The 17,151-nt window shown below is 38.2% G+C and overlaps 2 protein-coding genes across 2 annotated transcripts; one reads left to right on the top strand and one right to left on the bottom strand.

Annotated features, from left to right (window-relative positions):
• Positions 1–1,114: 1,114 nt before the first annotated feature.
• Positions 1,115–8,339, bottom strand: LOC149019406 (ATP-citrate synthase alpha chain protein 2). Its single transcript, XM_089153415.1, has 12 exons — positions 7,992–8,339; positions 7,240–7,416; positions 6,989–7,150; positions 6,809–6,889; positions 5,558–5,609; positions 5,187–5,301; positions 4,979–5,060; positions 3,030–3,125; positions 2,725–2,826; positions 2,491–2,607; positions 2,287–2,403; positions 1,115–1,538 (listed from the first exon to the last, which is right to left on the bottom strand). The coding sequence occupies exons 1-12, from the start codon at positions 8,088–8,090 to the stop codon at positions 1,473–1,475; spliced, it is 1,266 nt and encodes a 421-aa protein (XP_089009541.1). The 5' UTR covers positions 8,091–8,339; the 3' UTR covers positions 1,115–1,472.
• A 3,905-nt stretch (positions 8,340–12,244) lies between these two features.
• On the top strand, positions 12,245–15,410 carry LOC149019405 (beta-xylosidase/alpha-L-arabinofuranosidase 1-like). Its single transcript, XM_089154091.1, is given in 8 exon segments — positions 12,245–12,670; positions 12,759–13,064; positions 13,310–13,479; positions 13,641–13,741; positions 13,833–14,180; positions 14,285–14,707; positions 14,793–15,265; positions 15,267–15,410. Coding segments are annotated over 8 exon segments (2,376 nt in total). The 5' UTR covers positions 12,245–12,259.
• The last annotated feature ends 1,741 nt before the right edge of the window (positions 15,411–17,151 follow it).

The raw sequence follows: 17,151 nt of genomic DNA, 5'->3' as shown, positions 1-17,151 counted from the left end.
ACTGTTAAATTTGTTCATTTGTTCACACTTCAAATTGAAATGACCAAAATGCCCCTCAAGATGTTTAATACATATGACCTTACTAAAATACCCCCATGCTCTATTATTATCAACCATTCATCTACCTTCCTCCTTTTTTGGCCAAAACAAAAAAGCCTACCTTCCTCCTTCATCCTACTGGATCCGGGAGCCACTGTCAGGAACAATGAACAAGGTTACTACAGAATCTTTACAAGCGAATGGAACATGGCAAAGAGAAGTATGGTCTCCTTCGACATCCCAACGCCAATAGAAATTTTTGCTCCTTCAACTGAAAATACTCTGTCCATTAAATTCAATCTTGACATCTGCAAACACTGCTCATGTCCTACATACTTGATCTTCAAACAAAAGAAAAAGGATATTAAATGGTTAGCTAAAGCTGGAAATTAAGCACTTACTACAAAACTTGAGCATCACCAAATTGGATTCCAAATTAGAATTCCTCCGCCGGAAAAATGGAAGATAGGTCATGTTATTCCATTGAGATCATGCAAAAACTTGTGGAAAGATAACAGTTGATGTTGGGGAGTTCATAGGTTGATTTGTTATGGATTCGTTTGATTTCATTGAGGTTCGATTTCAAAACACTTAAAATATAGAGCTTTTTCACTCCACTGGCTTGAAATTGCATTGTTTAGGATCTGGGGTGGAGAATTTGTAGTAGTTTAAACCAAGTGAGCATGACCACATCGGCCTCCATCTGGGATACAATTCTTTTTGTACTTTCTATTCAATTAAACACCATACAGATCATGTTGGGCTGTTAGCTTGTAAGCCTGCAATTTAAGCTCTTAATGGGCAGCCTTCTTCCTTGCATTGCACGAGCTGCAATCTATCTGATGATGTTATCCAACTTATTTCTAGGTTTTCCTCTATTAAGTTTTGCTTTGTACAGAGATCTGGCAACTCCTTTGTAGGATTTTTCAGCGAAGGGTGCCCAAAAGTTTAAGCTCAGCAGGTTCTGGTGACAATCCCCACCTTCTTTTATTGTAAATTCTTCTTCCCTTGCCTCTAGGAATTTGGTCCTGGAGAGCTCAATATAAAGCATCTTTTGACATAATAAGAAAACAAATTCTGAACCTGAAGTCGGTGGCCATTAACTTGTTTTTTGGTGTCACCATTACTAGGTTGTAGAGCACAAGCTTATGTACTCCTGTCACCATACGGGGTATGCTTGATACAGGAAGTAAACATCAAAATAGACACTACTAATACACTCAAAATCAACAATGAGATGAAGTGTCAAGGATAAGACTAACAAAAAAACAGAGGGAAAAAAAAGGAAAGAAAATGAACTTGTAGTGAATGGCCAAACTCAATGGAACATATGGTGCTGATATCAATTGTACCCAGGGGCCCTTTTAGAAGTAAATCTTGAGATTACTTTCTCGACAACTATTGTAGGAAGGCCATTAAGTCGGGAATGAGATTTATGTCATGATGCAGTGGATTGCTTGCTTGCAAATTCCGGTCATTGTGGCCTCTGGGCCATAAACCTGCAACAATGAATCAGAAAACAGACAAGATGTGATCAGGAAAATAGGAATCCCTATTATTTGAAAAAGAACAAGACAACTGAAGGTAAAATATCAGGAATTAATATGAAAAACAAAAAAAAAAATCTTCTAGTTCCCACAAACAAGATCACTATTTCTATTTTCTCTTATTTTGTGCAGCCCACAAGAAGGGTGAGAGAAACAGAAGCGAAACAGCAGCACTTCGTACTTCCAGATTTTGATGAAACAAAGCAACCTAGGAATCTTTTAATTTTAACAATAGGCTTAGCAGCAACCAACACAGTATCTGTTTATGGGTAAAGAACTCCAACTGAAGAATCATAAATAGAAACGGAAACAAATTAAAGCAACACAAAGATTTAATGTAGTTCAAACACCACCACAATGTGCTATATCCATAGGCGAAGAACTTTCAAGATATATGAAAGAAGATTAAAATGGAGATCTCTCGAAACTGCTAGAATGGCATTGCAAAACTCACTTGAAACCCTAAGGCAAAAATCCTGATATCTCACAGTGACTCTACAAGAAAGCATAAGGTACATATATATGGAGTTCCAATTGGGTAAATGGGTCGGCCCAAGCTTCTCTAACTTCATCACCTCTCAGAAAATGGGTCATTCAGGTTGCCCATCAAAATATGTCAATGCAAATCAATCTTCATAGCCAGGTGGGTCACACACTTAGAAGTCATTAGATACCCTAAAAAAAAATCTAAACAGCATACCTCAAGGGGAACTCCCAGTTCCTCACCCAAGGCTCTCATTCTTGCTAAACCAGTCTCGTAATTTGGACCTCCTCTTCGAACATAGATGTGCATTCTTGCAGCTTTCAGCTTGGATTCCTTAATAAGAGAAAAAAACATGCTTCAAATATAGAAGAGTGGTTATCATTAAAATTGCAGTTGGAAAAAAAAAACATTCTACTCCACCTTCTCCCGAAGGGCCCTAATGATGCCATTGAAAGTAGCGGCCACATCCGTGAAGTTAGCTATGCCACCTCCAATAAGAAGGGCTCTCTTACGACCATCAGGGTCTGCAGTCGCACACTGCAACATTGTACAATAACAACTTCAATTTACAGTAAATTCAAAGTGTAGTAACTGACAACTCATGCAAGAAAGAAGCTACAAGTTGCTGTTAAGCCAAGCTTGGCAAGTTCTTACGTCGATAACAACTCTGGCATACTGTAATACCTCCTCCTCATTTGGAGCTCCACTATACTCTGCATAGTTGCCAAGCTCTGATGCATAACCCAAATCTCCAACCTAACAAATTAAATAAAAAAAATAAAAAAAAAATAAAAATAAAAATCAAAAAAAAAAAAAAAAAAAAAGGAAGAGAAAAAGTTGAGGTGAAGTATTATATGCAAGATCAGGGGAAAAAAAAAAGGAAGAAAAAAACAAAATCACCCATAGCATGCTTATTTCTTAAGAAGAAGCAGAGTGATTTTAGGAGCAGTTATACTTACAGTGTCAGCATAAATAACACTAGCCCCGCCACCGGCCACCATAGTCCAAATGCGCCCTTTAGGGTTCAAAACAGTAAACTTCAAGGATGCACTTGTCTGCGATATAATGGAGGTATTTATTAATAAGCATTTGGCTCCAAGTTAGTGGATGCAGGCTCCAGTTTCTATAACTAAAACCAGATTAGATCAACCATATAATAATAATGACATCTCTAAGAAAATGGGTAACATAAGAATATATATTCATCATGACTAACGAACCTGAAAAACAATGACTTGAAAAAGGGCAATCTCATGATTTGAATCTTAACTTGAATTAGCATGCATCATCCTAGAAGTTTATTAATAACTATTATAGTTCTTAAATGACATGGCATAATAGGCTTGTAATAGGCTGGGCTCTCAATGAGCTGAAGCTTATCCAGGTCTGAGTCCATATTCTTTATGATCAAGTTGGATATGGGTATTTAGAAAAGAAAAAAAAAAGAGAAGCCAATCTGCTTAATATCCAGGCAAATTAAATATGTCCACCTTAATCAATCAGATATCAGATAAATTGATTCAGACCCAACTGACATCCACCTAAGTTATTTCCTTATAAATATAACAAATGCATACCTAAAAATCATAGCTAAATGTCTTCTATTGCACCAGAAATTACTCTTTCTACTGTAGAAAGGTTATACTATAGGAGATCAAATTATTGTAACAAAACAAATAGATAAAAATTCCCTTTTCTCTCTTGGCTATTGCAAAACCCTAAGCTGACTAAAACAGAGAAGCTGAGAAGAGGAAGGCTCACTGAAAACTTAACCACAGCAGCCAGCCAAACCATGTAAACCTCTCTTCTTATCTCTGGTGCAACAGTTATTCAAGAAAAATGAATAGTGAAGGTGGAGGACGTTACATCATTGGCACAGAAAGAAATGAAATGACACAGAAATATTGCTCCGTGGAAGCCCATTGCTCAGATGAGCCTGATCCCATTAAAGGAGCACCAGTGATGGCATTGTCCAATGGTAGGTATGGAATAGGAGGGCTGGCTCCAATTCATGGATGTACTCTTCATAGTTAGGTGTTTCTGGTTTCTCCTGTGCAAGCTGTGCTGCTCCTCATCAGACTTCTCACTCATTTGCTAATTTTCTCTAATCTGCTGTTGTTTATTAGATCCATTGTTCCCTATATATTTTCTACCTTGTTTCAGGTTAACAGTCTTTATTTCACTTGGAACTGCAGGCAATAATCTTTTCTTCCTTTTCCTTCTTTTAGGAGGTACAAGTAGGGTGGATGTGTGGTACTGAACTGGCTTTGTTGGTTAAGGACCATGGTGGATCCGGAGAAGACAGCGGAGGGTTAGGCTTTCTTAGATCTAAGGTTTCTCTATTGAATGTACACATAAGAAGTCATTCTGATTTTCTTAGTTTTGTTCTGATTCCAGATTCCACATAAGGATCAGACTTATTTACTCAGGAACATCATTTTTGCTGATAAAATCTATCTGCAGTTTGGCAGAATAAAAGAACAAGGTGTAAATGGGAATAATAATCTGGAAGTACTAAGAACAGATATGCATGACTTAGGATTGAAAAGAAATATGGCTCTGAATTGATCTGATTGGTGAACCACGAGTTCATGTAGCTGGGTTTCATTCTACTGGGATAACATGTAGTTGAGTTGCTTGTCAGTTTTAACCGTATAACCGACCACCAGATATGCAGCTCAACAAGACCAATATAGATAAGTGGTTTTATACCCATATGTACTTAACCGGATAACAGACATACGGTTAAATATTCAGATTGGAAATGGATGAAGATATTTTCACTCCATAACCAAGACCACTACCTCCCTGCTAGGAGTAGCTAAGATGTTACGATATAATCAAGCCTTCCTGACTTCAAAATTAGGGAATTCCTTCAAAATATGATTTAGAAATTGAACATGGTTACCTTTTCATCCAATGAATGAATAAAGCTTTCTGTAGCACTCAGAACTCTACCAAAAGGCAATGGGAACTCTATGTTTCCCCACCTGCAAGAGACAAGTATGTTGACTATGAAGGTACAATACACTCTATTAATCCCCTCCAAACAAAAACAAATGAGAGCTATGATACATACAAAAACTAGTAAATCTTGAAAAGTGACGTATGCATACTTTTTGAAGTTCTTAAAAGCAGCAGTATCATCCAATTCTCCTCTCATATCCAATGGGTATGGCTCCCCATTCACCAGTGTGAATGGATTCATCTCTAGGAAAGAGAAGTCCAGATCTGTGCAGAGGATAACCAACAAGATTAAAACTCAGCAAGAAAATTTCAGTTTAAGTTACAAAAGAGACCACAAAAAATTGTTTAAGAATATTGCAATAAGTTCGAGTAAAGAAAACGAAGAAAGATCAAGAGCAAAATCCCTCTTTCAAAAAGATTGAAAATGTCAATTATATGTTTGAAATGCAAATACAATCAACCTGTTGGAGTTTTAAGGAAATCCCCTAAACCAAGTCATTCATTGGAAAGTTAAGCATACCTTGAAACACAGCGAATACACCCTTTATAAAGCCTCCAATTTTCTCGCGCACCTATTTTAGGAAAGCAATGATGTAATCAAATAGGATTAACCTAGCCATAATGTGTGATAAAACTAAAAGCCACAACTTAACAATAACAACGTGATAGTTCTATTGTTCTGGTAAAATTGTTTTGTCAATGCTCCATTTCGTACAGTACTTGGACACCGAAAACAATGGGGAACTCTTAGATAGCTGGATGTGAGGAAGGTTAAAGTCAAAATAAAAGATTTTGACCTGTGTTCAAACGATTGAATTTTTCCTTTAAGGCCTTTTTTCAGTTATACTCCTTTCTGGTGCTTCAAATATCTGGTTGTTTTTCTACATGGGTAGTTAAAAACTTAAGCTATTGAACACAATAGCCTTTCTGGAGGTAATGAACCAGTACAACAAATTGTATGCTTACACTCTTCCAAATCCATGATTTTTTATTTCTTCTGGATAAAGTATATAACTATTATATGCACATGCATTCACCATAAGCTGTGGATTTACATTATGCAAGTCCATGCTCATTCGACTTAATTAGTATCATTAAGAGTTCTTATTTGCTATCATGCTAGTTTATAGTTAGATATTTTTATTGCTGCATGTTTACAATTTCAGATATGAATCATGATTGCATCAAATTATTTCTGTGCTTTCATAATTGAAAATTATATGAATAAACTTGCCATGTGACATTTCTGCATAATACCCACTTCAATCCATATCAGCCGAACCTCCCAGATCAATTCAGATATATACTGCTAGAGACACACGCACCCACCCCCCCACACACACACTCAAAACCCATGGAGAGCAAGACACAATCACCTGCTTATAATAAGAATACACAAATAAACCCTAAATACATGATACATTATGCTTAGATTGTGGGAGCAAAACTCCCATCTGTTGGTGTAACTTATAAATAAATAATGAGAATGCTTAAGAAAAGCAGTCAGACTGGATTCTTGTGATGACATGGAATTTTTGGTTTTTGATGTTTAACAGAATTCAGCATCACAGTTGCGGATGAATGTTTCCAAGTACCACATGATAACAATATGAATAACCTCATCTGATCAATTTAACTTCAAATTTTTTTTTTTTTTTAGTAGTTAGGATTGTCAGATATTTGAGGGTAATGTATAGGGCATGACACAATCTGGATACCACAACACAAGCAAGCAAACACGACAATATGTTGAGAGAGAAATAAAATATACCTCTAAGGGAAGTGTGGCTATTAGTGGAGCACATGCCTCGGAAGTCATAGGCTTATCAGCCGGGAGGAATATTGTCTTAACCTAGACAAAAGCAGACCTGGGATCACATAACTGGAGCAAGAAATGAATGAAAAATAGGGAAAAACCCAACTTCAAATATCCCTTTGATTACCAGCTTACCTTGTCCCAGTTTTCCTCAATTTCAATACCCCCACACTCTGAAAAGCTAATGGTGCAGCCAAGCCTTTCAGAGACGATAGACAGGTAATATTCTTGGTCATGAGGAACAAACGGTTCAACAATGAATGTAGTTATCGGAGCCTTGCATCCGCTCATCTCAACCTATAGAGGTAACGAATTTATACATAATGCAAGTACAGTAACGGAAGCAGAAAATTTGCCAGCAGAGACACTGTGAATTCAGTAATCACCTCCACTCCAAGGCGTTCTTTCACAAAGCACGCAACTTGGGCCATATCTAAATTCAGAGCTACCAGACCACTCTTTCCACGCTTTCCGAACAACATGTCAGGCTTCACAACCAATCTTGTGGACGAAAGCCATGGCTCTTGGTTCGCTAGCTCAGTGAAGTCACTGGATTCCGTCACCTAACATAAAACATGCGTTTACACAATTTTTGAGAAATCATTCTCAGAAGGGAAATAGGTGAAAATTCTTCAGATAAACAAAGACTGTACATGATGAAATGAGTAACAGCTGTAATCGGGAGAGGCTTCCATCTATTTTCACGAGTTTTTATCCATTTCTCTCGTATATCGTCGTAACGCCCTTAATGATCGGTTTTGAAAAAGACTTTTCATGACTATCGGAACACCAAAAGAAGTCAACTGCTCCGGAGAAACAGTAACGGAGACAGAAATGATCAGAAGAAAACCCAGGTTCCATATGTAACACGATTTTAGCCAAAAAAGTGCGAATTTTGATCTCTTCACAAAATTAAGAATTCAAAAGCAAAGACGACAGAACAGGTCAAAGGACAAATCAAGCTCGAAACACAAATCAGATTCAAAATTAAGATAAAAAGAATGGCGAACAAGGGCTGATCACGCCGTTACTGGAAAATTCTACTACGCGAGCATCAATTACTGAAAAGGTGAAGAGCAAGTCCAGAAAGTATAGCATTCAAGGCTCAAGCCGTCGAGCGAAGTGAAAGAAGCATTACCTGAGCAGAGAGGATCTCGAGTTGGATCCCAGCAAGCTTCTTTAGATGCTCTTTGAGAAGCCTCTTCGAATCATACTCTCTAATCTTCTTCCTGGCCATGACACTCTATGCTCCTCAATCTCAATCCAAGTTCTGCTTCTCTCTCTCTCTCCCCCTGGGAGGCTGGATATAGGAGTGAGAAGATGGAGAAACCAGAAAAGAAGACAATTCGGGGAATGACAATTGGAAGACGATTAGGCTCACCAAACTCCGGCGCTGAACGAGAAGGAAGAAGATAGACTGAGAGAGAGAAAGGGGTTGGTTGGTGAACTCGCTTTCTTTATTACACAGGTACGATTGGGGTAGTTGAAAATTGTAGTTGAAAATTATGGCTTCCAAATTCCAATGGAAAAACAAATTCCAATGGAAAAACATCTCACATGTATCTCAAATGGCAAATTAGAAGGTTATTAACTTATTATGAACTCGTTTCTTTTCTTTTCTTTTCTTTTTATTTCTTTCTTCTTTTTTTTCTTTCTATTTATTTATTTATTTTTTTCCGAGAGATCATCATTATAAAGTATAGTCAATGCAGGATTGGTTGAATGGTAAGATCCATACTTCTTAGTGGAGAGATCATATATTCGACCCTTGCAGATGACATTTCATTTCCAGTATTAAAAAAAAGTGCCAATACCAACAAAATAAAATCATTGTCATGATGATGTAATCATTGGGGTGAATTAATTGGTTTTTTTCTTCTTTCAAATCTCCATTTTTACCACTAGAAAGAAAAGGATTGTTAAACCTCCTTGGTTGAAAGACTAAGCATCCATAGGTAGTTTTTGGAAAAAAGAAAATTCATGGGCAATGTGACTCCTCTCACCAGCTCAGATCCACTTCCCCACTTCCCCATTCAAGCGGGTTCCTCTGCGGGTCGCATCCAAATGATGTCAATTCTCACAAGTTTAAAAAGCGCCGCACCGAGAGCTTGGAGATGGAAATGAGCTTCTTGACATCATTTGGATTTTTTCCTTCTCGTGGTTCATTGGATGATGCATTGATGTCTTTTTTCTTTTGGAGAAAGAAATGCATCTATAACTCTTATTCTCTCTATGAATATTAGCATCATGGTAATGCATTAATCAATAAGAATGATCGTCAATCATCTTATTCTTATTAGTTGAGAATTCTCTTGATCCTTTATTATTAGTTTCAAGTTCTCATCGATCATATTCTTGCCGCCCTAAAGCTGGAATGGTACTAGTCGAAAGTATTTTTTCTACGGTGACTAGTTTACTATCCGCTTGAAGACTTAAAGCTTGGACCGAGTGCTTTTATCTAGAGTGAAATGACATATGATGCTTGATCTCAATGAATTAGGAACAAGGATAAGGATATGGTTAATCAAGGCTAGGGCCAATTAAGGACAAAGCCAATCAGGGCTAAGGACAGGGGTCAATCGGGCCAGCACCAAAGCCAACCCTTCTCCACTCGGCCCAATCGAGGACAATCAGGGTAGGATTGGGCTTGACTTGGTCCTGGAGGGCTTAGGATCAAGGACAATAATTATCCTAAGCCTTAAATTAATGTCAGGACGGGAATGTGCTTAGATTAGAATACATAGGGCATGACTTTGGATTGTAAAAGCCCGACCCAGACCAGCCTTGTTGCAGCCTTAATAAAAATCTTACACTATGCATTGATGGGCTGGCAACAATGTAGGTTAGAGAGGATCTCTTTGGTCGATTGGGTTTTGATAAAGATTAGATTTATGGGCTCTTTTTGGATAATATTTGGTGATACGATATTTTGGCCATTTTCAAACAAGAGTTCGACACTTTGAGATAACCTTTTAGGGTTGGCCATACAAGTTCATGTCCATGGGGTTGGTCATGGTGGGTCTTGTCCATGCATACATATAGGGGTCAAGAATACCCCATGTGTTGATATCACTGGGGTAGAAGTGGTAGAAAAAAGTATACTCGGACTATCTATATTTTTTTTTTTGTAAAGAACTGAATTCATTTAAAAGAAAAGCCCCTGTAATACAAAGTACCAATTACATCAAAATGCAATAGCCAAAAAAAAGCTGCCTATATAAAACATATCAACAGCTACAGAAAAAGAGATGTACAACAGTGACCACAATAATGATTGGCTACTTACCTGAAACCAATAGAACCTTCGATTGCAGAAAGCAATAAAAACAAAAATGAAAATTTAGGTTTTTTTTTTTTAATAACCAAATGACAAACTAAGTTGAGGCATGCATTTTTGAGATTATGGCATTAATGGTAGAGGGCTTCGGAACTCCTCAATCCAAATATCTCACTTTGGGAAAGTTTGATAAGACAAAAGTATTTTAGAGATGTTCAATTCTTGAAGGCTAAAGCTTCCTCAAATTTTTCATGGGGATGGAAATCTATCATTCAAGTAAAGGGAATTCATGAGACCTAATCTCTATCATTTTATTGGGAAAGGACAAAATATTCAGCCGTGGTATGAATGTTGGGTACAGAAGGAATTCTTGCTCCTTTATCGAAATCTAGTAAAAAGTCAAGCAGTGTTTCAGCTTCCATTAATCAGGAAACACATGGAAAGTGGAGTTGTTAAAAGGAATGGTGGTCACCGGACTTGGTAACAACAATCATCCAAATCACATTACCTTTATTTCCAAAAGAAAATGAAATTATTTGGTCACCTACCTCTTCAAGAAAATTCTTTGTCTCTTCGGCTTATAGACTAGGTTAGGAAACCCTGATTAGCTCCCAAAATGATGTCTAGATGAAACTCTGGCACCTAAGCTTTGGCTCATAGAATTCAAGCCTTTATTTGGAAAATTTTGCATAACGGACTACCTACTGCAGATCTTCTTGGTCATAAAGGATGACATATAGCACAAAATTGTGTATTATGCGGCTTCTTGGAAATTGATGTTGAACACATGTTTATCAAATGCAGATTTAACAGGGAAGAATTATAGAAACATGGCAAATTAAACTCCTTCAGAGAAGAGAGTTCAAAATTTACATCTCACTACTCCCTGAAGATGTTGTTTTGTATCCATGAATGTTTTGTAAATCAATCCTCAACAGTAGCAGAGGCTTTGGTGATGAAAAAAGCTTTAAGTTGGGTGGCAGACTTGGGACTATGATCTTATGACTCACATAGATAGAGATCCTTGTTGGAAGATTAGGGCCACCAAGGGGGGAGGGGGGGGGGGCGAAGGGGGGGGGGGGGGGAGGGGGGGGGGGGGGAAAAAAAAAACCGGGCGGGGGGCCCACCCCAGGCAGGGGGGGGGGGGGGGGGGGGGGGGGGGAGGGGGGGGGGGGGGGGGGGGGGGGAAAAAAAAAAAAAAAAACTATCATCCAAGATTGTAAAAACATTGCCCTTCAATTCGATTTCTTAGTTTTGAATCATACGAAAAGAGAAGGTAATGGAGTAGCAGATCACCAAGCATCCGAAGGAGCAGAATCTCAAATTTCTCTGCTCTGTAATTCTAAACTTCCTCTCTTCTTGTTGTGGCTTCTTCTGTTAGATAACTTAGGTTGTAAACTTGAATGTGGTTCTAAAATAAAATAAATTCATATTTAGAAACACAAATTGTCATTATTTGCCCGGACATCAATGCTGCGCATTTAATGGGCAGCATGTGAGGGCAGCATGTGAAGCCGAGAAATTTTGATCTCGACCGTCCATTTCGGTTAATGGACATCACGGTTAATGTGCATCACTGAAGCTCGACCTTGTTCTTCGAGACATACTGATTTCACGCATGCATGTTAGTATTTAGAAAATATTGCACTAAAAGATCAAGATCATTGAAAGAAAACCTGCTACCATCGTCCAGGCGTCTCTGATCCAACGAAGTAGAAGGAGGTTGAAGGTACGTACAGCAAACTCTTTACTCCTAAGAAACCTAGTCGATGCTCTCTGTGTTGTCGACAACTTTCTTGTATGTTCACAGGAAGAATGGATATGTATACATGAGTTAAACATCAAGGAGCTACACCAGCAAACATGAGCATGTCAGCTGAATCTGAGTGGATAAAAATCATCCAAATCCTGACATTACGAACGGATCAAAATTCACTATTTTGGTAAGGACTGGAAAACTGTCAATGACCAAAAATTATCTGTTCAAAAATAGAAACAGGAAGCTATAACTGTCCATTTGTCTATAAATTATCTGCTCCTCTACGTCTTCCATTCCATTCAAATAGAAAAGAACAAGTCAGCTTATAAGAGAGATACAGACAATAATGACCATGCTTCAAAGCAAAACCATGTTGGCTCTTCAAGTCGGATTTTCTGTTCTTCTTCTTCTGTCAACTTGTAATTACTTGGGTGTAAAAGCTGAATTCAGTGTCTGTAATAGTGAGGCATTCTTGCGCATGAAAACTGATGTGGGCAACTTACGCTTTTGTGACAAGACACTGCCGTACGAGGTGCGAGCCAAGGACTTGGTCGATCGAATGACATTGGAGGAGAAGGTAGCACAGATTGGGGACAAAGCCTTGGGATTGCAGCGCCTAAATCTACCAGCATACGAATGGGCATCGGAGGCACTTCATGGTGTTTCCGACGCCGGTCGGGGCACTTTTTTTAATAAAACTGTCCCTGCTGCCACTGACTTTCCTACTGTTATCCTCACCACCTCCTCTTTCAATGAGACCTTGTGGAAGACCATAGGCGAGGTTGGTGCATGCATGATAACTCATCTCATGCAATCTTCATCATTTCTTTTACTCGATTCTTTGTTAAAATTTTCATCCATCTCTTCAGGTTGTGTCGGATGAAGCAAGAGCTTTGCACAATCTAGGAATGGCGGGATTAAACTTTTGGAGCCCAACCATTAATCTTGCTAGAGATCCAAGGTGGGGAAGAATTATAGAAACACCTGGGGAAGATCCCTTTGTAGTTGGACGTTATGCTGTCAATTATGTAAGAGGTCTCCAAGATATAAAAGGCTATGAGAAGACTAAGAATCCAAACGAAAGGCCTCTCAAGGTTGCAGCATGCTGCAAACACTTTGCTGCTTATGATGTTGATAATTGGAAGGGATTTGATCGCTACCATTTCGATGCCAAGGTACGTACCACGACCACCTACATGTCCCCTCGAAAAAAAAAAAAAAACTACTAAATCATACATATCCATTTGATTCTAGATCCTCTATCATTAAGGAGGTGAAACTTCTAGTGGATCCATGTGGATTCTATATTTTTGTTGTGTGGTGAAAAAGTGTGAGAATAACATAGACATCGTGATCCGGTCTTTATATATAGCGGTAATCACTAAAGTAATTGATTAATGATGACCTTTTCAAACTTTAGGTGACGGAAAGGGACATGGTGGAGACCTTTATTGAACCATTTAGGATGTGCATCAAAGATGGAGACGTAGCTGCTGTCATGTGCTCATATAATCGAGTCAATGGCATCCCAGTCTGTGCGGATCCCAGGCTCTTGAATGAAACAATTAGGCAAAAGTGGAACCTCAACGGGTGAGTTCTCTACACCTAAATTCTATCTCTCTCGCTCTCTCTCTCTCTCTCTCTCTCTCTCTCTCACACACACACACACACACATATATACTAGTATATAAGCACGTCAAAATATCATACGAATAACAACATTTTGATTATATTTACATACATATATATAGTTACATTGTTGCTGATTGTGATTCCGTTGAAGTTATGGTTAACGGTCACAAGTTCCTGAATGATACACCAGTAGAGGCTGTTGCACAAGCACTTAAAGCCGGTAAATTCTTCAATACATAAACATTCAAATTAACCTATCTGATTCTCACTAGATTGAGGCTTATTTTTTTTATTTCATTATATAATAATAGGGATGGATCTGGATTGTGGGAGATTCTATCCACAATATGCGGCCTCAGCAGTGAAGCAAGGGAAGGTGATGGAGGCTGATATTGATGTATCATTGAAGAACCTTTTCATTGTTCTAATGAGAGTTGGCTGGTTTGATGGTAGCCCTGGTGGGTATTCAGGATTAGGGAAGAACGATGTATGTTCTCCGGCACATCTTGAGCTCTCGGCCGAAGCTGCAAGACAGGGCATTGTTCTACTCAAGAATGACAACAACATTTTGCCATTGAGAATGGGAATCGGGAAGCCAAAGTTTGCTGTTGTTGGACCCCATGCAAATGCTTCCAGAGTAATGATTGGTAATTATGCATGTAAGTTGACTTCTCTTCTTCCTGGTTTCTTTATATAATTTCTGATGCACTATCTTACTAATAATAACGAATAATTCCTTACTGTACTCTTCCACCACCACCAGTAAATACTGGTGTAACATGTCGTTATTCGATCCCGAAAGATGCAATTGCAGAGTATGGAGATGTGATCTATGCACCTGGCTGCAATACCATAAAATGCCCAAAAGGTGATTTGATTGGTCAAGCAGTTGAAGTCTCAAAACAAGCTGATGCAACGTTCATCTTTGTTGGGTTGGACCTCTCAATTGAGGTTGAAACCTTGGATCGAATTGATCTCAACTTTCCTGGCTTTCAAAAGGATCTCGTCATCCAAATCAGTAAAGCTGCCACCAAGCCAGTCATTGTTGTTATATTCTCTGCAGGAGGCATTGATGTCTCCTTCTTGAAGCAAGATCCCAAGGTTCAAGCCATTGTCTGGGCCGGCTACCCAGGTGCCGAGGGTGGCCGTGCCATTGCAGATGTCCTTTTTGGCAATTACAACCCAGGTGAGGTTCTATTCAGTTAATTAATCTTGAAATATTCATCTACAGTTTTAGAAAAATTTTAATGGTTTGGTTTGTTGCTCTACAGCTGGTCGTCTTTCAATTACATGGTACCCAAATAGCTATGTAGATCAAATACCAATGACATCCATGCCATTGAGACCAGTTCCTGAATCTAATTATCCAGGAAGGACATATAAGTTCTATAATGGATCAACTGTCTATCCCTTTGGTTATGGATTGAGCTACACAACCTTCAAGTACGCCATTAAGTCTATAACAAATCCTATCACATTGAAGCTAGGTGACTTCCAACAATGCAAACAAATCCAATTCTCAGATAATAGGAAAACAGATTGCCCAGCCGTTGTAGTGGATGAGACACGATGCAACCATGCTGTGACTGTAAAAGTAGAGGTCACCAACACAGGGAAAAGAGATGGAGCGCATGTTGTGCTTGTGTACTCCGTCCCACCATTAGGAATCGCTGGAGCACCCATCAAGAGACTTGTTGCATTTAACCGAGTGTTTGTGGTAGCTGGAACATCACAAGTAGTTCCTATTCAAGTTGAATGCTTGTCAAGATTTCAGCATCGTCTCCGAAGATGCTTATACATTATTGCCGTCAGGGCAACATTCGATCATTGTGGGAAATGGAGATGATGCAGTTTCAGCTCAAATTAGTGTTGGTTTTAACCACAAGTAGTTTCAAGACACTTTATTTCTTTGTGTCCCTTTGCCCTCCTTGTAATGTCACATACATTGTTAATATTAATTAAAAATTGATTTTTTTGAGATTCTGAAGGTCATTTGATTCTCAAAATTATTTCATTATTCAAATTTTGTTAGGAGATATATTTTGAAAATGCCTTGATTATTTAAGGGTCTAGTTTGTTACATGAATTCATAGATTTCAAATATGTGGATTCATTGATACGAGATTTATACCCATTTGGTTGTAAAAATCTCTAGATTCATGAAATCTAAAGATTCATCTTTTTACTCTAAAAACATGAATCTATAGATTTATGGGTATGTATTTCATCTCTACTATAAAAGCACTAAACATTTACACATTCACAAAAATCACGTTAACCAAACAGGCCTTAAATTTTATCAAATTGTTCTTATGAGTAAGACAATGACAGGATTTGAAAAAAAGTTAAGAGAAGTAACCTCATGGTTTATAATTTATCTTTTAATTACTTTCTTTGACTTTCCCAATTTGAGTTCTTTAGTTATAGTTCTCTTTCTCTCTCTCTCTCAAAGTTAGTGATCATGACTGGAAGAAAGACTGTGAGAATCAGTAATCATGATAGGTGGTGATGAATGTGGAAGAAGATAAATTAGGACAAATTTTTCATGCGACATATTCAACATTGATTATATTGAGACTTTCAAAATCAAATTGTCTCTCAAGTTTCAGAGAAAAACAACTATTCTATACTCTACAGTATTCTTTTTTAGCACTCAAACACCATCCCTAATCAAATGAAGGAACAAGCTTCAATATAAAATTAACTTGCAATAAGATTTCTACTTAAATAGGCTTCTCCATCCTTTCTAGCACTGCCCTGAAGAGCGATTCAAATAGAAACAAAATGCCACTGCCAACAAGTGCAAATAAAGCCTTGCCCATCAATCAACCCACATTTACTAAATGTTTTGCAAAGCATCTGCATGTTCAGATGACCGGACCAAAGACAAAAATACGCATAGGAAAAACAATAGCAACAATTTCGATGGGAAGAATTTCAGAATAAGAAAACAAATCTTCGAAGAGTACATTGCAATAATGTTGTGATAGTATGATATATACTCACTGATGTGTCTCAATTCTGATCTTTGTTCTGACTGAGCCGTGCTAATCCTCTGTTGCCTTCCTGTATCCAGAGACGATGAGCCCTGCAAGAAAGGTTAGACGCGGGCCGGCAAGGGTGCCGGGCAGCCGCCTCCGATGGCTAAGTCAATCGGTGATCAGATTAAGATCTCGTGCAAGAATTACATAGGAATTTGCTAAGAAAGTGTTCGTGTCTTACCGGAGGGGTGAATCTTTGTTTAAATAGTATGCGGGTTACCTTTGTGGTTACAGACAAGCTTCTCCGATGGTTGTTCAGCCTAATCATCCCTAGAGTTGACCTTCTATTTATGGCGATGTTGCCATATAAATCCAGCATGAGTGGGGCCTTCCATATATGTGATGTGGTCGGCTAAGATCTCGATTGCGTTGTTGGTTTTGGCCCCGGTCGGGTCCAAACAATCTACCTGTATCACTCACTAAATATCTTTATAAAAAAATATGACACATTGAATATTATATATTTCATGTTATATATAGTACAGGTCTGGAAAATGCTCCAAAAGAATTAATATAATTTTCAAGGTAAGCTTTATTGGCATTCGGGATATGGGCATTAGCTTTATGAAAATGCTCCAAAGAATTAAGG

Source organism: Hakea prostrata, chromosome 4 (assembly GCF_041222555.1).
Source record: "Hakea prostrata isolate BN-2017 chromosome 4, UWA_Hpros_2, whole genome shotgun sequence".
Taxonomy (NCBI): domain Eukaryota; kingdom Viridiplantae; phylum Streptophyta; class Magnoliopsida; order Proteales; family Proteaceae; genus Hakea; species Hakea prostrata.
The sequence above is the reverse complement of the archived record's forward strand: the minus strand, read 5'-3'. Positions and strand labels throughout refer to the sequence as shown.